Source organism: Oreochromis niloticus, linkage group LG7 (assembly GCF_001858045.2).
Source record: "Oreochromis niloticus isolate F11D_XX linkage group LG7, O_niloticus_UMD_NMBU, whole genome shotgun sequence".
Lineage (NCBI taxonomy): Eukaryota > Metazoa > Chordata > Actinopteri > Cichliformes > Cichlidae > Oreochromis > Oreochromis niloticus.
In genome coordinates this window covers 61,388,359-61,412,248 of record NC_031972.2, presented here as the reverse complement: position 1 = coordinate 61,412,248, position 23,890 = coordinate 61,388,359, and the positions used below count along the sequence as shown (strand labels likewise).

General features: G+C 40.5%; 1 protein-coding gene across 3 annotated transcripts in view; it reads left to right on the top strand.

Annotated features, from left to right (window-relative positions):
* Positions 1–23,890, top strand: part of tspan9a (tetraspanin 9a) — a 165,301-nt gene that overhangs the window by 88,692 nt on the left and 52,719 nt on the right. For 2 of the 3 annotated variants that reach the window (XM_019361916.2, XM_003447062.5), the window contains one exon: positions 11,589–11,668. In XM_019361916.2, coding sequence (XP_019217461.1) covers positions 11,606–11,668 — 63 coding nt within the window. In that variant the 5' untranslated portion in view covers positions 11,589–11,605. Of the gene's footprint in view, positions 1–10,466; positions 11,669–23,890 lie in introns of those variants that run through there. The other variant, XM_013272507.3, reaches the window with a different exon arrangement.

Sequence of the window (23,890 nt, the reverse complement as noted above, 5' to 3'; positions counted from 1 at the left end):
GGTGTATTGTCAAACTGTGCATGAAAAGGGGAAATTGTAGACATGAAATGAACCTAAAGCTGCTTTTTTCATAATACATACAGGGGTGAAATACTACTTGTGCAATATTATATGTGACAGCACAAACATTGTTTTTGCAAAACGCACTTCTTATAATCCAAAGAAATGTGCAAAAGTTATTTTAAATTTTCATCCTTGAAAAGATATCAGTCATTACATCCAGATTTTTCCTCGAAGCTTTATGAAAGCATTTTGCTTTCATATTGGAAAAGGTGCTATTTGAAAACTAGCACTGAAGAAGAAAGTCAACATACTTCTTGAAGACCCTCCAGTCAAGTTTAATTAACATAGACCCAGTAAATCGATAACAGACCCCTGAATTCAGTGGTGTGCTCTACAAATTCCCAGTGAACTGGATAAGATATTGCTGACATTTCATCTTTTTTAGACAGTTATGACTCTCTTAAATATTACATAAAGCATAGGACACTGGTGGATGCTAGCTATTTCACTCCTTTGATCAACATTATCAGAACCCCGTGTCAGTCTTGATTTATCTGCAGTGCTGTTCGGGGATTCATATATCGTCCAGCTACACACATCACAGGCGTTTGACCCTTCTGAGATGGCCTTTATTGAACAGGACTTTACTGCACTCTGATACTACGTTGCATTTCAATCACGGTGAGACACTTTCTGATCTAAATGCTAATGTAGTATCCTGTAATCTGAGTATGCTCACTTTAGTTGTAAAACCCTGTTCCGTCTCTTGTGTCCTACCTTATCTCCCACTGCTCTGAAAGATGTGTTTGCAGGAATTAAGTTTAGATTGAGGTTTCACTACTAGCTTCTGGGGGTTTTTGTGTGTATTTAATTTCATGGGGTCTGTGAGTGAGTGAGTCCTGTGTGCACCTCTATGTCTGCTGGTTTAAGGATGTGTCACAAATGCTGCTTTTTCTCTCAAATCCTCACAAGAGCTACAAAAACAGTCTTTAGTACTCAGCAGATGGCTCCTTTCTCACAGTGTGTCTGTCAGTGGTTTTCCCGCTCGAGTAGATAAATAAACAGGGATTTTAAGAAATATGTCTAATGGAGCACTGGGTTAAACATGATCACCTCTCTAAAAGTGTACATGACTCAATAACATCCTTAATTTATCTTTAAGAAACAGTCTTAGTTTCCTTAGCTTTAGTGCTATTTTCAGGAAACCTCACATGCTGTTACAGTGGGACCTCAAGGGCAGCATAATACCATAAATTCCTAATTAATATCCTTTCCAGACACCTTTTACTGACTTCCTGGTTGCAAATCACCCAAGAATGACTGAAGAATTATGCTACTGTCTGGGCAGCCTCTTCTCAGAGGGTAATATTCAGAGCATCATAAAAGGGCAGCAAACTATAAATATCAAACCAGATTGTCATCTGATTTTAATTTGATTTGGGAGATGAGACAGACATCAGAATTAATAGCTTATTAGCTCATCTCTACATTATCGCATATCCTTTGATCACAAAGTGCCAAGATGTCCTCATCTTGTAGTCAGCTGAAGCAGTTACTGTTTATGTTCCTCAGAGTATTTGGTCATCATAGGCTATGCTGTGTTCTCTGTTTGTGTCCAAAGCAACAAGCGTGGCCTTGAGAGGCTCTACGGGCCACTGGCAGTGACATACTGTGTGGGGCGTAACTCTTTGTAGTTTTAATCCTCTCTTTATACCCGGGCCTTGATCATAAATTCACACCAGGGTCATGTCCTGTTACATGTGATTTACTGTATGTCTGCAGGTCTGATATGGTTTCAGATTGACTGATCAAAGCTATGTAGCATTAAATCCTTGCGTAATATGATCAAAGTTAAATTAGAGCCATTCATTGTCTTGTGGACTTTTTTTTACCTTTGTGACACCTTGTAAAGCGACAGTCTTCCTTTTGGAATTCTTGAATGTAGCTTTATACAGAAGCCATCAGTTACACCCAACCCTTTGTTTTTGAAATTCTCTCATTTTCTTAATGTTTCAGGGAATGCCATTTTATTAGAACCGCCGTTTTATTTTTGGTTTGCTGTCATGAGTGAAATGACCTTGTGACTGTGGTTGTTATTGTCATAATTCAATTTCAGTTACTGAATCAGAGACATTCAGTGGCAAGATATCAAAAACATCTAAAACGCTTCCCCATGAAAGACGGGATTCTGTTCATTAATTTCCCTAAAAATAGCGGGTCTAGATTTTTGGTTTTGGAACCTGAAAGAAGATTAGATCAATTACACGGGTCCATAAATTTGGCTGTAAATCCTAACACTTAATGTAATATAATACTAAATAACCTGGTAATACTAACCTCAAGAATTAAAGCTGAAAGTCTAATTCTAGAGGTCACTTCAATCACATCCTGATTAATTGTTTTAAAATAAACTGTGTTGGTGAGGAGGAAGAAATTGTATCACAATCGGCATAATGATGGGCCTAACTATATGTTAAAATAAAACAGTAATTGTTCTTACAGTGTCCCAAATTTCAATCGCTTTTCATTTGCAGACTGGTGAATATAACTAAAGTCTGTATGATTGTTACTTTCCCCTATAAACGTCCAGGAGTATGATTGTTGCTTGGAGTGTGAGAGGTCCTGGTTTCAAATCCCGGACGAGACCCCATTTGTTATGTCACCTAAAAAGGGCCAGGGATGAGGAAAGTAACCAAACTGTCCAAGTTGAAAAAAGGAGACAGGAAGGCAAAATGGTTAAGTCAAAGGGTTTTATTAAATTTTTTTATTAAAAACTAAACTAAAAGAGACGGACAAGCCACTATCACCTTTTAAAGAAAGAAAACAACAAAACTCAGGTGTTCGTCAGTAAAATGAAAAGTGAGTCAAAAAGGGTTAGTCACCAAAACACACTCCTCTCTGCAGAACATGAGCAATCAACCACCAAACACACAGCTCACTAGCTGCAACCCAACGAGGCTCTCTGGCAGTAGAGTTTACCTTTCTCTGGCTTCAAGTATTCTTAATTGCTGATGGGAGTCAGCTGTACAAAAAAAGGTGGCACCTAAGGCAGGAGAGATGGCGGGACACACCCACACAAGGTCAATTTCAAAGGAAGTCCTGCTAGAGCCGTAACAATGATAATAGCCAAAAACAGTTCAGATTACCTTATGATGAACCTCACGCTGTATGTCTCCAAGTGCAGTACGCCCTTATCTCAAATGTCCAAATGTGATTATCTCATTTGTGTTGAAAGCAACCAGGCTCTTTCATTTTTGCTAGATTTCCACAGATGTATTTAATGAATTCATGATGGAGAAAACAATTACGCTTTGATTAATGGGCTTTTTAATCAAGCACTCTGTAACATGACAAACAAATGATTTTTGCATGTAACCAAAGAACAATCAACAGGAAAAAAAATGTTAATTTCACTTCATATAAAATCTTAGGAAAACAAACAAACAAAAATCCAAAGCGGCGCACACAAAGACACCGTCGTGTGTAATGGTGTCAGAAACATTCTCCCAAACAGAATCACCTTTTATACGCACTACTCTGCCATTTTCCCCCAAGCTTCACAGATAAACTGCATCTAGAACAGGCCTTATCAAAAAATGCTTTTTTCAGCTTGTAATACAAATCACTATACTATACACCAAGTGGGATTGATATCTTATTATTTTAAATTCTTTCCGTCTTCTCCCTCTGTTGTACATCACTGAGCCACTGAGTGAGCCTCCAGTTTTAGCTGATGTTGTTGAAGTCATTGGAATTCAAAATTTAATTTCTTTTTAGATAGTTTCACTTATTTATTTTTTTACTGCATTTGAAATAAAGAGTTCTCTCACAGGGTGTAACATACTAATGGAGATAGATTTTAATTAGCTGCTAGTTTAGTGATAATGGGGTGATAAAAGAGGTCAGTGAAATTAGTAAGTAATAAAATTGCAAAACTGGAGGTGCTAAGCTAAGGTGATAAATACAAGGAAAATGGGGTCTTCTTTTTGCATTAAAAACTACTTTCAAGATTAAATAAAGAAAGATAAGGATATTTTTGGGACTGAATGACCGAGGGAGATGTTAAGAGAACATAAATGGGTAAAAATTTTGTGAGTGTGGTGCCAAAGCCTTGGGTCTGTCCTGTAGCTCTTGAGTCCTCATCACAGATGTTTTGAGCAGATTGCCATTGCCATATTTCTCCTCTTTGCCAGACGCATACAAGTTATAAATCTAATTAAGACAACGAAATTACTTTTTTATAGTTTGCACAGTGGTTTGCAATGTTTCAGGTTTCTAGTAACATTTTTACACTGAAAGCTGCAGAAAACACGTCTGCATACCTTTATTCAGCAGTGTGCTTTTCTCTCTAGTATCAGATTTAATACATAATGTGAAATGTCTCTCTGAATACATGTAGCTAATAATGTGACTCGCAGAGATTTGAAGTACTTAGATTATTATCTGAATTTCTGTTTGCAGAGACTGATTGCTGGCTGCAGGTCTGAGTCAGATTCTTTCCTTTAACTTTCATAAATCCGTGCAGTTTCAAACCATATGGAGTAAAATCGAGAGGTACTGTAGACGAGCGCTTATGCACATGATGATAATGATTTCTTCTGTTTTTCTACATATTATATGGGTTAGCTGTTACGTACAGATTGCAGGTTTACATGATGGGCTTGTAATAAAGCAGCAGTTCACTGGATAATTCTGACAGCTGAAGTAGAAAACAGGATTTATTGAGAGAATGACTGCTCCATCCTTCAAGACCTCACATGGTCTTTATCAGTTCCTATAGTAGGGTTCGCCCTTACATCAGAACATATAGATCCTCCTTCAGTTGTCTCACATTGATCTGAATTGCTTTGCTGTTTCCAGAAACAAAACCTGTCATCAGATGTGTTATTTTGGTTAGCAGATTGATTTCTCACCAGGTCTGGTCATGTTCTCGCTCCTAATTTATGCTGCCTTTGGTAGATTGTATTTACCTTTCTTTAAAATCTGCTGCATCTGTATCTCTAAATTAGTGGATTGTTGGCTGATCACCCCAGCCATTCATGTCATGTTTTCCATTGCAGATTCATGTTAATTTATACTACCTAGTAAATCTGGCTGAAAGTGTTAGGCCAAAATAGTCCATCAGAATAGTTTCGGCATTCTTCACTGCTGTGGTAGCCTGCTGGATGAATTGACTGCCATTTGCACAATAAATCTCCCTCATCTGGTAATGATGGAGAGTGCTGTCTAGAACACAAGTGTTAAGCTGTGGGATCGAATGACTGTGAAGGTGCCGTCATATGTTTCATATATTCGTGAAAACATTAACGGTTTCCTCTCGTTCTGAAATAGTCGTTATCCTGAATGAGACTGTTCACATAAGCGTAGGCAATTTTAATTATATGATGAAGATGATCACTTACAACAAGTTTCTACTGATTTCCAGTCACCCTGTCCACTCAGGAGAACCAATGTGTAGCTTCAAAATGTCCCTGATTTCCCTCATTATAGGGCTCAAACTTCAGGTTGCAGGTTATAGTAGATCATCACCCAGCAGATCCAGTCTACTGCATATTAGACTCATTGTAGTAGCAAAATGGTGTTATGTATTACTCACTGATTTTCAGTAGTTATTTGTTTATGAAAGTGCAACACATAAGGGAATATCCCTTTTAATATTCCGCTTTTACTAGGACATCACTGGGAGGCAAATGTCTCTGTATTAGAGAATAAAGAATGAATAAAACCACAGTTAAGCTGGCATAAACAACAAAGATCATGAAGATATGCATACATTGTCTCTGATATTACACTAATATACAGACATTTGAGAATAATACCATAAATTCACTGCTGAACAGCTTCAACAACAACATTTTAAGATGGAGTCAGTGGCTGCAATTCAAGTGTTTGCAATTTGCATTTTTAAGATTTTTTTTCAATAAGTGTACCACCTACTATTTGACTGTTAAAAGATGTTATTGGGAGAATGCTATCCTATTATCCTATAATATCCTATTATAATCCTATTATCTACTAAATGTCAAACTTGTTAGCAGTACCCAGGAAAATACTCAATACCATTTTCAATACCACGGTGAAAAAATGTAAATAAAAAAACATACAAAAAATTAGAATACTACAAACAATAACATCAATGACAAACTTATTTTTAAGCCGACTAATTCAGTGCAGAAAAATACACTAACATAACTATGTCTGTGAAGGTTCTCAGTCATCCAGCTCATCGTAGTCTAAGGAGCCTGGAAAGAAAAGCGTCGGGACTTCTTTTAGTTTCCTTGAGGACGTTTCACCGCTCATCTGAGAAGCTTCTTCAGTTCTAAGAGCAACAGGTGGAGAGCCCTAGATTTTAAGCGCTATGGGAGTGTCCCCCCAAGGGGGACATGGATCCCCTATTGATCCGCTACCTAATCACACGAGACAAGGTGTGAAAATGGGCGTGGGTCACAATCGGCCAAGGTTTTGGGTGAACCCATTGTGAAACCAAGCCCCACCCTATCATGTGTTTTACTAAGCTCAATAGTGGGTCCATGACCCTATTGGGGGACACGCCCATAGCGCTGAGAATCTGGGACTCTCCACCAATTGCTCTTAGAACTGAAGAAGCTTCTCAGATAAGAGGTGAAACGTCCTCAAGGAAACTTAAAGAAGTCCAGATTGTTGTGTATTTTGGGTTATAACAGGACCCGTAGTGGTCATGCACCAGGTGCATGATGGGCAATGCGCTGTTGTTGTTGTTGTACGGACTAGCCATGTGCTGGAAGTTATGCCGCTATCAATAAATACTTAAAGTTACGTCGTGGTCCGAGAATCGTTGTTATACTAGTAACACACAGTGAAGATATAACACAGATGCTTCTCTTTCCAAGCTCCTTAGACTAACATAACTACAATATATGGGAAATATTTTAGCATTCTCTTGTGCAGAAGAAAATAAAAAGCCAACACAATGTTGTCTGGGGTTAACTTGTGCTTGTGGTAACTTGGAGCCATATTACATTGCTGCTCAAATAGAGCTGGTGAGATAGACTGCCTCTGTTTCTGTATAGTTGCTGGTAGGCAACTTCTTAGGTTCACTCTGCGACTTCCAGAGAAACATAGCGCTTTTTAGACACAAATAACTGTCTCATCCTGTTAAATTAGCCCTAGCTATTAAAGTATAGATCGACAGGGACAATGACATTTGTTGTCTAGCTCCAGCATTGACGTTATCACTTTATTATTAGCCGTAGCTGATAGTTGCTACCTTAATGATGACTTAACAGACATCTGATGTTAATGGCTAAGCTGAACGTGTGAGCCAGCTAGATTCATTTGTATGAAAGCAGGAGCTTTATCGGCTTCTCAAAATTCCTCTTAAAGTGTTCTTCAGCATTGTAAACATCAACTACTTCAGCTGCTAGTGAGTGTGGAGGGGCTGGAGGAGGCAAAGATGGTGCTGTTAGTATTGAAATAGCTGAAAATGAGCATCTAATTTTTAGTATTCATTAGTATTTCTTTTACTAATATTTTAAGGACTTCAGTATTCGCGATATTGGTTTACACCATCATGATACCAACAATGAGTCATTATTTGTTCATAGCATTTGTCTCATTTTGTAAAGCATTGCCTACTGAGCTCTCAGAGAGTTCCATAATTGTTCCCTGTGATCTCTAATCTCTTCAGTCCTGCCTTTGAAACATACATACATATGTTTAAGGAGCTGCCAGATTTACTGAGCGCTACAGAGAATGTTTGAATGCAATCTCATCCCACTCACCCCCTCTATCTAAACGCAGCCTCTCTGCTCTGGTCTACTCGGCTGCTGCTCTGCATATTTTTCATCTTCTCTTCAAGCTTCAACTCCTTTGTGTCATCCCACAGATGTCCATTTCTCTGGAGTCTTGAGCTTTGTCTCTTGCTCTACCCCTTAACAAAATACAGCAGCTGCTGGGCAATAATTCTTCAGCTGAATCTGTGTAGGCCTGGGTATGTCCTACTACTTGGCTACTTGGAAGTGTCAGCAAGATATACAGTGATCGCCCCACAGAGCCCTGATAGATTTGTGATATGTGATAGATATATTTTACTCTTTGCATTTTCTGTTCATAACCAACACATTAAGCATTACTCTGTCTTTCGCGTGGTTACTTGCTTTCTCCTGAAGTCAAATGAGGAACTTGAGGATAAAAAGAAGTCTTAGTTTCCATTGTTTTAGGTGTAGCCTTATAGTCAATGTCAAGACATGAAACTGTCTTCATTTCAAAAAGAAGCCCTGTGATCATATTTCCCAAAAAATATCAAACATTTTCCTTGCATACTCAACACGGGGTAATTATTATTTCTTTTAGGTAGAGTCATATTTGTTGATGCAGTTTTGTCATTTCTGATAATATTTTGAAGATGGCTAAAGGGTATTTGATGATTAATAAATTCCCTGTGATTACTCACAGGGAGACACGGGACCACTAACCATGTGACCTTAACGTGTCCATCATTTTGCATGTTTGACAATGGTGGTGAAAATGTAAGGTCAATTAAATAAGGCCCCAGGCTTTAAGACTGGTTCGTGTCTATTTGGCAAACGCTGGTCGTGAGGGGAACATGAGAACAGTACTCCAGTTGAGAGTGGTTAGTGAGTGAGGGGAAAACTGCTAAAACCTAACTAACCTTAGAGGAGACGTTTGCCTTCAAAGTGGAAGTTGCACCTTATGGTGGGTGCAGCACTGAGGCACAACTTTTACTTTTATGGAAAACCTTCTCCATTTCCAGTTTTACTACAGCTGGTTAGGGAATATTTGCAGACAAAGTAAAAAACTACAGGCAATTATGGCAGCCTTTTAGCAGCCAAAGCGACCACACTGAGGTTGTTTGTTGCAGTAACCAGCAGGAGCCTGCAACTCTGAGAAACCACTTCCACGAATAAACATTTTTCAGGTCCAATGGTTGTGACAGGTCCAATATAAGTCTTGAGCAATGTGCGCATGCCATTATTGAGAAACTTCATTCCTTATTACCCCAGTGCTTAAATGTCAAACTGCTACATTGGTAATGACAGGATTAAAACTATAATTGGACGTTTATTTTCAATCTCTTTCCAATGTGATCCTGTTGTTACCAAAATTTAAGTGTTTTTTTTTTCCAGAATTTTCAACCATCGTAATTATAATTGCTGTCGAAGCCATGAAGCCATAATTTGCATTAATTCTCTGTATTTATAAACGTGCTTCCTCAAGGCAGACAATTCCCCACCAGCAGTGAAACAGCTGAAGGCAAGGATTACCTTGTCTTTGTCAACTGAGTGTTTCCAGATTTAACTTTTAGACCACTGAGTTAAAACTCTCCCTCCATATGTCTGCAGGGTGATCCATTATTACTATTCTGCCGAGAGGCAACAATTACCAAACAATGTGCCCTCTGCTGCACGTTCATTTTGGAGAGAAAAAAAAGTTGATTCTTACAGCTGATAAGAAAAATTAAACGGTTACATTAGCTGTTATGTTCAGAAGAGGACAAAAGTTCTCACATTCATATGAACAGACAGATAATTATCTTGTGCATATTGTTATTATCTTGTATTATTATAATTGTCAGTTACCGTCCATTTACTGCAGAGAATCCTGAACTTTTAGCTGTGTGGAACACTTTCTAATCAAAGCTTTATAATGTCTTGTTAGCTTAGTGTGTGAGTCAGCAGGGCTCTTCTGTGTTTCACCCTGGCTTTGCATTGGAAACTGTTCACCATCTTAAAGCCCCTTTCCGTGCTTGAGATGGTGCCATAATTCCAGAGCCTGGATGTTGCCAGTTAATTGGCGTCCCCTTACATGGATGTGAGGAGTGCAGTGACGAATAACAGAGTAAAAGTATGATCAAACTGTACCTCAGTGCTGTCGCCACCACCCGTGTGATATGCAATAATCACTCCAGTGGGGACTGGCTGCTATTTCAAGCTAGTTTTTCAGAAAGAAAAAAATATGATAAATAACCCACAGTCAGATTTAACTACAGTTTATTTATGGAAACATTAATGAATAAAGTTACAGATTAAAGCAGAATGAGAAGCTTCTCTGGCATGTGTGAAATCACAGGTGTCAGTGTCATCAGCATACTGACGCTCAAAGCTTTTCATATGCAAAAGAGACTGCCAGAAATTTCCACCTCACATCCCTTAACCCTGCTACTCCACAACTCCTTACTCATCTGCAATTATCTTCACGTTTGATTTCCACGTGTGTGTGTGTGTGTGTGTGTGTGTGTGTGTGTGTGTGTGTTTTTATTTTGTTGATGTTATCTATGGCCTCTCAATTCCCCTGATGGATATGAAACTGCTGAACATGTTTAGTCAAAGCAGCCACAGTGATGGGCTTAATAAAGACGCGGGGAGTGGAGAGGAGGAGCTGCGGTCTGGCTGCAGCTGCTGCATTGGTTGCCTGCTCAGCAGTGGGAAGGGACTGAATGAGCAGAGAGAGAGAGAGCAGGAGAAAGCAAGAGGGAGGGAAAGAGAATTGGGGGAGGAGGTGAGTGCTCTTGTTGGGAGATAGGGAATGCCCGTTAGTTGCGTCTGCCGATAATAGCACATCAGCCAGTGCACTCCTATTGGGAGAGCAGAGCACAGGCAGAGCAGAGGGACTGAGCTGCTGAGCAAAGAATGGTACACTAGAGTAGACAGGCACACTCAGAAAGAGAAAGAGCGATACTGGCACAATCAGAAAGAAACCGAGAGTGAGATAGACCCAGAGAAGAGAGAGCGCATCAGCACACATAGACAAGAGGAGGACTGAACAGGCGCGGGGCAGTGGAAAGAGGAGAGGAGGGACAGGAGGGAATCAAAGTTACCAGGTCAGCAAGAGAACGTGGAAGTGGAGCAGCTGAGACTCTCGGGGGGCTCACTCCCGCCAGAGCAGCCGGGCACAGCATTAAGAAGCACAGGAGGAGAGTGATATTACAGCAGAGGATAGAACAAGTGCTTTAACTTCTTCACAGAAAGACAGTCCTGTCATAAGGCGAGGGTAATGCTCCTCACAGGAACCTTCTGCACTTCTACTTTAGGATTATCACAGCAAGAGAGCTTCACCAAGGAGAGGACACTTAAACCTGCCAGAGGTGCCTGAGCAGTTCACTTCTACACAGGAGACCTTTTCATCCATCCGTGGGGTTTCAGGTGGATGTAGTGTTGCTGTGTGGATTTTATCCTTTATTGCTTCAGAGGGTGAAGCAGTGAAGATTTGGAGGGCAAGTTGTTCTGTCCTGTCATCTCTGAGACTATGGTAGACTGTGTGTCAGAGAGCCCCTCATCAGCAGCTGCAGCCCTAGAGTATGGAGAAGTCCAGCAGTGAGGAGTCAGCCATTCACCGTAGCCCTTCTGTAGACAGCCGCGAATCCGATTTTGCTCAAGCCTCCACGTCTGGTCGCCCTTTCGGTGGCCGCGGCTTCACTGCCGGCGCTTTCTACGGCTCCACGGGGCCACGCAAAAACACACAGCAGGGGCAGACTGGAGCTGCAGCTGACGCCAGCGCGGGAGACAAGACTAACAACAAGTACAGCTCACCCAAAGGCAGCAAATACATAGTCTTTTACCTGGATCTATCCTTTGTGTTCCTTTTAGAATTTAAGAAGTGCAACATGGCAAGAGGCTGCCTCTGCTGCTTGAAGTATATGATGTTCATCTTCAATCTCATCTTCTGGGTAAGTGGCTTTATATTTTCTTCCTGTTTTTTTCCTCCTCTTACTTGATGTAATAGATACAAATGCTGAGCATCTTAAAAGATGATGCTGCCAAAGTAATTCTGGCTCGAGTGATTCACTACTCGTCGTTAGCCATGTCATATGCGTGTGATAAGTTATTCAAAATGTTCATCAGGAGACATTACTTTCTGACAAAATGATGGCTGTCAGGGCAGTCATGCGTCTCTAATTACATCAGGGTGTTTATGCGTGTTACTCTGTGCATGTTGCTATTCCTGGATGTCATGACAGTGTCCGTGGCATTGCACCAGGTCTCCTTTTGTGTTTTTTTTTTTTCTTTCGGTTCGGGTGGGGGTTGGTGGAAAGAGGTCCTGGGGGTCAGTAAAGTCAGTCTTTCACATGGTCACATGATTTACAGTGAACATGAAGCTGCAATGCTGCTTTTGGTATGCAAGGGAAAGACTATATCCTCCTGCAGGGCATTTACACAGATGAGCTGCACAATAGTGGCATAGGGATTTTAGCTGAGTTGGTCAGCAATAGTCTAAATTGATCTGATGGATCGTCATTCCTCTTGACTTAAAGTATGATAAATTGTCAACAGAATTTACTCAGTTTAATAAAATAAATTCTATCGCATGCAATATCACTAGAATTGTAGTATTTAAAAGGAAGGAATCGTGCATAGATTTCATCCAGAGAAACCTGGCCAGCATGTGGTGGTCTCCACAGTGTAACCAAGCATGGGCATTTATGGTAAAAGTGGGCATCCCTTGAATGTTTACAGACTGGATTATCGGGCTTACGGGTTATGAGGCCAAGCCTTTTGTGTGAATGCATTGAAGCATGAAGCGTAAAAACATCTCAACACTGGGGAATCAACTCAGGCCCACCATGTCATGTGGGTTGATAGCTCAGCTAACTGGGACAACAGAGTGGGCATTAACTAGAGGCCAGCTGCGAACGGGGCAGCATTAACAAATGTATACACAAACATGCACCACACAAGCTGAAATCTACATCACTGTCAAATATATATGTAGAAAAATGGACAGCTCAGACCTTTCTTCATCTTGAAGGCAGCACCTTCATCTTAGTCTGACATCGTGTGCAGGTCCATAGAGGCGGGTGCGATAGTGATTGGCAGCAGTATATAGACCCAACTAAATGATGTTAATATTTGTTTAAGGGATGATAGGGTCAAAAAAAAGCTTAGTTGATGATGGAGTCATTATTGCAGACACTGACTTAGCCTTATGTGAGCACCCATTCTCAACTCACTCAGTGTGTGTATTGACATCACCACTGTTAGAGTTAAGGATGGCATTTTAGAGCAGTTTCCCAAATTGATTTTTGGGTGCATGAGTGATCGATCAGCTGTTTTTCATTACAACATAATGCATGCTTTTCCATACTAAAGGCTTTATTGAAACAGATGGAGGGAGCTCATTTAATAGTGAATACTGTGTTTAATTAATTTCAAAAAATTAAACAAGCAAATTGTTGAAATTATAAATCGGCTAGGGAAACAAAATGCCATTTGAATTACTGCTCTTACTCTTTTACATCGTGTTAATTAATGGCCAAACAAAGTTTATTACTTATTTATGATTAAATGTTACAATTTGGCACAAATTACAGGCTATTCAGGGCACTCGTTAGATGAAACTAAAGTCTGACATCTTCTTATATTACCAAAGAGGCTATACATAACTCATCCTTTAAAAGCAACTTTCCTGATCAACATATGTGTTTATATGCAGATTTGTATAAGCCAATATCAGACATAAGAAGTCACATTAATAATAATGATTTTTGTGAATTTGCAGTACTTGTAAGTATTTCTTGGACCTTTTACTTGGATATTATATTTCAAAGCTGTATTTGACTTCACATTGACACAATGGCTATGTCAGCTGTATGTCAGTTCCAGCCTGCTCATCTCAAATGATAGATCAAAAGCTGCCTGAGTGCATGAGTAAAGGTCAGCTTAGCTGAGGCCATATCCACTCGGTCCTTATGCCCATCACAGGGGAAATGTATGAAACAAGAACATGTATGTTAATTTACCAGTTTTTTTCCCTGCAAACAGGGAACCTCGTTACTAATAATCAGCTCCTGCATTAACAAGTGGGTGAAAACTTGGCTTTTGATTTTAAGGCTTCTGGTCTTAGATTCATGTGAAACTTAGCCTGTTGACCTTGATGCATTATAACGACTGTAAAAGCATCCAGAAGCATTCTCTCTTCAGTGTGAGATTTGTGGAGCGTCCTCTTTGTGTGTGACCATAAGAGAGAGAGTGTGTGTGTGTGTGTGTGTGTGTGTGTGTGTGTGTGTGTGTGTGTGTGTGTGTGTGTGTGTGTGTGTGTGTGTGTGTGTGTGTGAGAACTTCAGTGTGGAACTTTCTCAGCACAACTTACACCCTGCTGTGAAATAATTGAATTTTTACTCTGATAATGTTCACTTAATGAATGCCCACCATGCACATTCCAATCTATTGCTGCGGCAGATTGATACTCTTGTTTTCCTCCTACCACTCAATCATTTTAATAGGAGTTTAATCAGTGTCTCATGGGAGAAGGGTGTGAGTGAGGATGCAGCATGTGGCTGCAAGGTCTCAGTGTATCTCCACGTGACAGCTTACTTGACTGGCACTCCAGATTTTCAGGCCGCAGCACACCAATTTGGAGGTTAGTGGAGCTGTAAATAAAAGGTTCACTTGTCACTGAAGGGTCAGAAAGGGGTGCCCGAGTACTCTGAAACGGAGGGGCAAGGGTGAGAGGTATGATGTATCTCGAGACCCCTGGGACTGTGCCGCTCTGCATCTGACACTCCAGGAATCGTACGGTTACCGAAGCTGGTAGAGCGGCGTGCCTCTTAAGTTCTGACATCTCATCTCAGGACTGAAAGGGGAACTGCAAGCTGCGGTAACCTGACACCAGGTGCAGCGGGGGTCTCTTCTTTTTAATGGTGCATGAGCACATTTGCTGTGCACACACACATCCTTGGAAGTGCATTCACCAGCCACACACCAGCCACTTCATGGAGCTTACACTAGTAACTTAAAACACAAGGTAAACAGTGACAGGCACTCCAGGCATCTCCATACATTCGCTCATCCTCAGGCCCCCCAGCAGTTGTTCACGACCATCTGGCTTCTCTTCCTTATAAAGGATTAGAAGAGTCTGAGCTGCAGGGGGGAGTTTCAGGCAGATTAACGCAGTATTGGGTTGTGTGGTTAAGTATCATGAGTGCAGTTTCTTCTACGCTAAAGCCAATATCATCAAAGCAAATGGGCATTGTGGTGTGACCATGTGTGACAAAGTCTGAGGTTTAGTTGGCAAGACGATCTGTTGTTCTCCAGCACACATGCTCTCAAGGTCTGTTTGACCATCCCGATAAGATGATTGACATTAAGCCCTATTGGTGTCAGCCTTGAGAACATATCAGTGTTTGTGTTCTTGCTCGGAGCAAGGATTTTAGCCTTAACTGTGCAATGTGTTCTCTGAACTCACAGTAAACGCTCTCAACTCTCCCTGAGGATTTATTCCAACAAATTACAACAGCATTGCTCTCAAGTTTATTCTAATTGTTTAAGATATAGTAGGTTGTACGCTAAATCTGAGCTCTGGCATTATCACACCATATCAAAAAGCAGAGCCTCATTTGATATTCATATTTAAAGGGAAAGTGTCAGTTCAGCAGTCTTGTCCTACAAGTACAAGAGGGGTTCTAGTATCAAAGCTACTCCTTTGTTAGCGGAGAGATGTGTTTAGCATTCATGAATTCTTGTGCTTACTTAGGGGATCGCTGCAGGATTTATAAACCATTTGGTCCAAAGCAACAGAAGATTCGTTCTCTTATCGATTTAATCACCGAATTTGACACTTAAGGTTTCAAATATGCGTGCGCTTTGATGCTACAAAGAGAAGCAGTATTGATGGACTCCAGGTGGTTTGTTAGAAGTGTGCATATAAGCGTACTGGCATGTCTTTATTTGGTTTTGTTGAACTCCATAAAAAACTCACACAAGCTGTCCCTTTGCCTACTCAGACTGGAACCCCCTGAGGTTTCAGTCTAAGGTGCTGAAGCAGTGTGCCTATTTTTCATTCTCCATATCGGCACATGAAAAGTTCAGTAATTTTTAATAGCTCGAGAGCTTGTGTTGTAAAAGACTTTTCGTTTTCTTCCTCTTTTTCACAAGTCGCACAGCTGAACTCCATCAGTCACTGCCAGGTGAAACAAGGATTTGGGCACAGGAAAACAGATGAGAGTTGAATGAAAAACTGTTTTTTGAATTGACGGTGGCTTTAAAGTGGCAGAAAGCTGTATCAATCTTAGCCAGTGTGTCTTTTGAAATCTTACACCTCCAAATATTAATTTTAGATTGTATGTCGTTTTGCTTATCAATACAACCAATTACAAATTATTAATCTTATATATCAGGCATTCATACTGTATAACATGCTTGGATATCAACAGATGCGTCATGGCTAAAATGTGCAGCCTGCAAGCTGGGCTGTCAGTTTCCCTGTAGCATTTACATAAAGAACATCACATATGCATTTTAATTATTTGGAGTCTTGTAATTAGCATCCCCTGTAGATCCCTGGGCCTTGATTCACACTGGCTGACCTGCTTGGTAAATATCTCCATATGCCTGCCTTTGTCCAGCAGATCGTCTGGGGAGATCACTCTCATTTACACGTCTCTCTCTCACACAGGCTGTTTCGATTTCCCGGCCGTGTTGTGTAGAGCTGCTGAGCTCATTAGCTCTTGTTGCAGATCAACTGGGGAATGGAGCTACTGTGTTTCACTCTAGGGGGGCAAGGTAATAGAGCGGGAGATTTTGAGGTGCATTTTACGCTTGGATGCAGTCGGTAGGTATTGCCTTTCCAGGGGAATTGAGATTCTTAACCAATCACTCAATCACTACTGTTGGTTGGTGATTATAACACAGAAGTAGCTAAAAAAAGGCAACATTTTATTACAAAGACTCAGCAACCTAATATAGGGAATGTGGAATAAACCTGCTCCACAAAACATGTAAATGCCATTCTTTTTATATGAAATACTCTTTCTTGTGGAGAGATTACATGTAACACTTGATGTTTGCTACTTGGCTGCAGGTGTAGTTTTAGTCCAGTTTTCAGTCTCAGCTGTTTGGCCCTGACTTGTAGTGACAGGTCAACATTGCAGAAACAAATGACAGAACAGTAACTGCTAGGCACACAAATTGCAGTTTACTGACTTCCACAATTGCTGGTACACACCATTTATCGTCTGTTCCCTCCATCATTCACATTAGTATCCTTCACAGATGCCGGAAGTGTAGAAAAAGAGCGTAGAGACTTTGACAGGTTAAGTGTAGATACAAAGCTAACCACTTGTTAATTTCAGGCAAGATAAAAACACAATCTCATTCCATCTCATTCCCATTTGTGTCACCAGTGAGTTAGTTGGTATAATATCTCATCAGGCTCAACTATGCAATCTCCATGAATTAAAAAAATGTATTTTTTCCTCCCTTTAGCACATTAAACACAGATATCATGCTCCCCGCAACACAGTCTGTAAGAGATATGAAGATAAAGATTAGGACAGCAAGGGGACAAGAGGAGTGTCGTTAGTTCTGCATACATAGTCATTACAAAAGACCTCGCCTATGTGCCACGTCGTGCACCTCGGGCAGTAGAGAAGATAGCACCCTTTTTGTGTAGTCAATAATGTGTTGATGTTACTGAACTGTGACACAGAAAATACCATAACAGGTCGTGTATTTGGGTTATTGATCAAACGGGTCTTGTCTTTTTTGTCTGCTTTATATTTTGAAAGCAGACAAAGCAAAGTATCTATTCACTGTGCATTGACAGTGAATGGGTACCATGAACAGCAATATCAACAAAAGCAAGCCTTTCCATTCAGTTTTGCAGCTTTGAATGATTTCACATTTCACATGCAAGTTAAGGCTCAGAGATTGTGTTATCAAGCAAACCGTTGTGAAAAACTGCATGAGTCAGATTAAATTTGTGCAGGAAAAAGCAAACAATCGTTGTAGCTTTTCAGCTTTTGAACGTTTTACATATCATATAGTGACAGTTTGTAACATCTGTGCACTCGCAGGGATTCAGTATAGAAACAAAACAATAAAACAGACTCTGAGCTCTGTTATTAGAGTTCGAGCTTCTGCCTTCGCTGTCTGTGCCAAATATCCCCTAATTTAAATTACCTTAATATCACTTTTGTTATACTTTTCAGACAGTGCGTAAAATCTTTTTCTTTGGACATTTTCATTCATTTTCAGTCCAGCGCTCATACCTGACCTTTTTGGTGTGGGGGCGGGATAAGCCACCCAACACTGGCCTGTGAATATTCAAGTGTAAAAAGGGATGTTGTGACTGCACAACAAACAATTTCGCAAACAAATTGGATCTTTAGGCCCTTTGTTATTGTACATGCCTGCATAGCATTTTGATTCCATACCAGCTGAAGACTTGGCATGTCTCTGCAGCGTTTCCTTTTAAAAAGGAAACTGGAAAAGTGGAGGACAAAAGAAAAAGTGGCAAGCCTTAAAAATTATCTACAGCAAACGTACAGTACGAACAGGTTTTGTTCACATTATTAAGGAGGAACTCAGCTAAAGGGTACAACAGCAGAGGTCAGTCATGGTTTGGGGCTGTGCTTCTTGTCAAAAGTGATTGAACTGTGAAACAGAAACGTGCTGTCAGATTTTGATCCACGATGCAGCACCTTCTGGAAGTATGTAATAGACAATGACATGACAATAATCTCAAACACACTGCCAAAGCAGTAAAAGCAGGTAGAAAAATACAGTCTGAAGTGTGTTCAGAGTTTTCGAATGGTAAAAACTCTGTTTTTGCTTTTTATACTGTATTTATATTTATCTTTGCACATTTCAATAAATAACTACAACCGTTTTCCCGTTTTCATAGTAAATTATGAAAGATGAGTGGTTGATGACTGCACAGCACTGTAGCTTGCTAGTCAAAATTGTCTGACATTTAAAGGCAAATTACAGTGAAACCAGTGTTTTTCACTTTCCCCCAGTAAACACACACGCGCGCACAAAGCTGTGTTAAGGAAGCCCATTTTGTTTGACTTCTGAGAGCAAATGAAATTTCTCAGAGATTACCTTTCTTATTTTGAATTAACAGACTGGGAAACGGGAACTAACTACAGCTCTATAAGCTCTGTGCAAACACAATGTGTGTACTGTGTTTTAAGTAGTTTGTTTTTCCGTGCAAAATTAGATTTCTCTGTGAAACGGTCGTGTTTAAATACGAGAAGTCTGACTAACATGTAGTTACGTCCAAGACATTCTGCAGTCTTCTGTGTCTTCATTCCAAGTTTCTCCAGAGATTATCACCAGTGCTCTGAAGATACGTCGATGACTGGCTCTAAAACCAATTTCCCCAGGGCTTCTACCTGAGTTGATTCAATAGGACTGACTTCTTTTCCCACCATGAATCCACTCAATCAACCCTCATAGATTCCTCGAGAGCTTGTTTCAACTCATCTATCTCCTTCCCATCTCTAAGCAACATTTAGAGACCCAAGACGCACCGTACAACTGCACCACAATGGCTTGAAAATATGAGCAGCAGATTGACTTTGAATGTGTGTATTTTAAATGTGTCATCTTGAATTTGGGTCAGGGACTCAGGGTTTCACTGCCTGAATGGTAATGAGCCCAGGACACAGCCCCAGCAGGGCTTTAACATGCAAAAAGGAACATACTCTTACTACTTTATTTATACAGCCGTGTCAAATGAGAGACAGATTTATACCTTAAACATTATTGTTTGTATCTGATTTATTTAGTTGAGCCACTGCAGATTACTGCTGTCCTATAACTCAACCGTAAAATGCAACATATTGCAGCTTCCTGGATAGAAATGCATCAGCACAAGAAGCACAGAGTCGCTAGACAGTTGTTTGTGAGTGCCTAACGTCTTCTTGTTATACTTTAATGGGGCAACTTTATGTGGTGTATAATGTAAAATTCAGGCCATCAGCCAAAGTATTAGACTGTTTGTTGTAATTTGAAATAGATGCCTATCTTGTTGTTTTCAGAGTGGAAATGAGATCTTCATCAGAGCAGGTTGTTGCAGTGCTCTCGTTATGTCTGATCCAATTTGAGCTCGACTCTTATTTGATGTGCGTGAGGTGTGCTCACAACACACTCTGATATTGTCCCAGTAGAGAAGATCCTTCACTCGTACAGTATCAAGATAGCTGACTGGCTGACAGTCTGTGTAAACGTAACGGAGATTATTGCTGTTCTTTCTGCTTGCAGATTCATATTCTTCCTTATCACGGCTGAGTTTATGGGTGCCCCCTTGACTTTGCCGGGTCTTATCACACGACTAAAGCAATTGGTTCCACTTGTTTATTTTACATCAATTTGCAATTACCAGCTCAAGACATGAAAGAGCGTTTGCTTTGTCTGCCTGTTCTGTTTCAGAAGATATCAGGTTTGTATACGTGCTAAAGTCAGAATTCTGAAGCAGTTTGGTTGCCTGCAGCACGCAAAGTCTTGCATAAAAATGAAACATGAAAAACTAGCCCCGTTCCATCACTTTGCTGTTCTATCTGGGGCACAGAAGGATGTGTCAGATCTTACTTTCAGAGAGGACCTCGCAGTTTTATTGCATAGTAGAAATATAAAAGCCACATGATAGGGTTGTCAGTAATCCTACATATTCACCTGAAACTGCTTTTTTGTACAAGTATACCAATTTTCATCCAAGCAGTAATTTAACTGTCTTGAATAATGCGGCATCTTTATCCACTTTCTATTGTAGGAAATTGTTAATTAAAGATTCAGAAAACTTGGAAATAGAGGTATATAGACCCCCTCCCTCAGCATGTGCCACTTGCAATCTCTGTCAGTAGTCATTATTTCTGCACAGATGTCTCAGTGTCTCCTATTAAGCCACCCAAGCTTCAGTAATGGGTGACTTGGGATGATGCTGGAATACAAAAGAATGAGTCCAAGTGGAATTTAGTGTGGGCAGACTAAGGTTAGGTAAAAGAGTCTAATTTGAGAAGATCATTATGGGGTCATCGCCACCTTCAGTGAATGATCTCATTCATCCATATTGAGCCAGAGTAATTATTAACATAGACCCTTTGCCTGTGTGTGCACTCATTGGGTGCAGTGTGGTGAGACAAATCGCTCTCGCTGTGTTTTATCCAGTGATCATTTCAGTGAAGGACGCCGCACCGTGTTTGGGGTCAGCCCATTAATGCCCCTTCCATTTCATACACGTTACCTACTTCAGTGTTTGAATGTCAAGATTTAAGGTCTCTGTGATGACTGTATTTTGATTTTGATCACAGTCCTCCTTGAACCCCATTCACAAGTGAGCTTGGACAGATGGGGTTAGCCAGATTTTTCTTCCACTCCCCTTCTGAGAGGACAGGCTGGCAGACTTAAAATGCTGTTCTTTTCCGGGTTCGGAGGAAGCGATGCGTGAAGGCATGGAGAGATGGGAGGGACTTTTTTACAAGATCATGAGAGGTGAACATGTTGATGTTTGATGACAGCTCCCCGAGAGGTGACTCACCCGCTCAGATCTGGCTCGCTCGCTCCCTCTTTTTTCTTCTGGAGACAAACGCGAAAATCATTTGGTCTATTTTGGAAAAAAATAAGAACCTTGAGAATTATGTATTTTCTTTTAGTGATTTGACTGCATTTATTTGTTGCTTTACATGAAGTGTTGACCACTAGCTCACTAGCTTAGTGGGATGTATTTGTAATGCTTTGTCTGTCTCCCTGCTTCCCACTGGGATTTGCGATACATGGTGGACCCAGATGATTGGCAGAGTCAAAAAGTAAAGAGAAGCGAGACATTTGAAAATAATCCAACTTAAACATGGCCTGAACCTGGAGCTTTGTGCAAAATAAACGTTCCAGCAGGTACTTGTAGTGGAAATGTTTCAGGTCAGGTTGCTGAACACTGCCTCACACATTGCAGACAGAAAATAAAATTGCGCTGCAGCAAAAATGCCAGCACAAACAACATTTTAAGTCATTATCTTTTTTGTAGTTTATGTATTGCATATAAACTTGTTGAAGTAATTGCTGTAAGTGAAATACCCAGTGGCTGTACTGTCTCAAAGCTGTAATATTTATCAGTGAGTTTTTGAAAAGAAATGGAAGAGAGATAAATAAGCATTAGATGACCAGATGAAAAGTGAATGCAGGTGTACCCGGAGAGCAGCAGTTAGACAGAGTGACTAAATAAGTAGAGCTGCTTTTTTTTCCTTTTGACAGTTTGCAACTCCCCAGCCTGATTAAGCTGTGCTAAGCATATCCAGCAGATTTTAGCTTCATTTTCTGCATTATTTATGTAAAGCGCATAGGCTGAAAATGTTTTAATGCTGCCTTGAGCTTGAGAGAAAAAACAGCCTAATCATACTGGAGTTCATTCATGCATTCAGTATGCACGCATCTCTGTATGTATCACTTTGTGTTCTTGAGTAAACACTGGCCAGACTGAGCCTGTAAATATCTGTATCCATGTGGCCGTGTTGTCATGTACAACATTCCTGGATCTACATTCTGTGTGAACAACTTAAGTAGCAAATGTAGATTTTGGTTGTGATGAAAGAAACGAGTGATGAAGACAAGGACGGGGCGGCTCTCATTTCTCATATGAAGGCTGACATGTCTGTTTGCTGGCTTCTGTCAGTATTACAGAGAGCCCAGTAATTGGCCCATAAAAGCGCATCTCTGTTCAGCTGGAATGCATTTCTTCATCCTCACCCCCACCCACCCTCCACCCTAAACCACTGTTCTTTTTTGCGTTGAAGTGCTTACCTTGCAGAAGAGACGCATGGAGGAAAATATTGTCCCGCAGCGTGCTCTCACTTTGTTTCTGAGTCTTTCCGTTTCACAGAGAGACAAAGTGATTTCTTTGTAGTCGTGCCATTTTAATAGAAAAAAAATGTCTGGAAGCATTGTCTTGTGGTTCATTGTACCTGTGATGGATGAGAACAACAGGTAAATAACTCACGGAAGGCAAAATCGCAGGAAAGTATTTTTTATTAATTTTTAACATCTGAATTAAGAAGATTTTAGTCTGGATGAGACAAAAGAGTGTTGGGGCTGCAGTTGTGGTTGTAAATCCTCCTGAAAAGCAGTCACATTTCACGCTGGTCTACATCAAAATGGTTTCATTAGCATGGTTTAGCTGCTGATCTAATATCGTCTGAGTGCATTCTGGCTAACATATCTGGCTGTTTCTCATATTAACAATTGTGGGTGGCCAGCTTTATTGCCCATAGAGTTTCTTTGTAATCAGTTTCCTTTTTAATCCATGAAATAAGAATATGTTCGTTCAAAGACAAATTTATTTGCAGAGGATATGCTTTGGTACGAAAGAAAAGCAAAATATAAAAATACTTTAAAAGTTTAATGCATCAGTGATGTTTACTGAGAGATACAAACTGCAGCTATAAGGATCCGGAGTCTGCCTCAGATGCTGTTGGGTCCTGAGAGACTCCATGGTGAGCTCGGGACCATTGCTGTCGAGTAAAAGCACATTGCTGCAATTTTGTGTTTTCATTATGCATCCAGTTGACTTCTAGTGTTCTAAGAAGGCAGCCGGGGATACAAAACGTTAGTTCATATGTGTTCATGCATTTCTCACCCCAACTGAACGCGGCAGATGGCCCCGCCCCTCCCTGAGCCTGGTTCTGCTGGAGTTTTTCTTTTCCACTGTTGCCAAAGTGCTTGCCCATAGGTGGTCATTTGTTTGTTTTCTCTGTACGTATTATTGTAGGGCCTGCATCACAACATAAAGCACCTTGAGGCAACTGTTGTTGTGATTTGCCGCTGTATAAATAAAAGTGAATTGAATTTGACTTAATCTACATTTAAACACTGCCTATGCTGTTCCACTTACCAGCATGAAAAGGGCTCAGCCAGTTTTCACTGGCAGATTTCACCTGCCAGGGTGGCTGACTTTACATCTAACCGTTCATTATAGTCAGGCTGATGATATATGTCTCAGGTTTGAAAACCTCCCATTGTTTTTCTCATGTGTGATTGTCAGTGCAGCCCACCAAGCAAAGGCTTCTTTAGGAGGAATGAAGTAGGTGAAACAGTAGTTGGCCTTTAAATTTGGAGCTTTTCATGGTGCCGTGCATTTTTTTTTAATATCATTTAGACTTTTACCTCAATCTTGGCAGCCA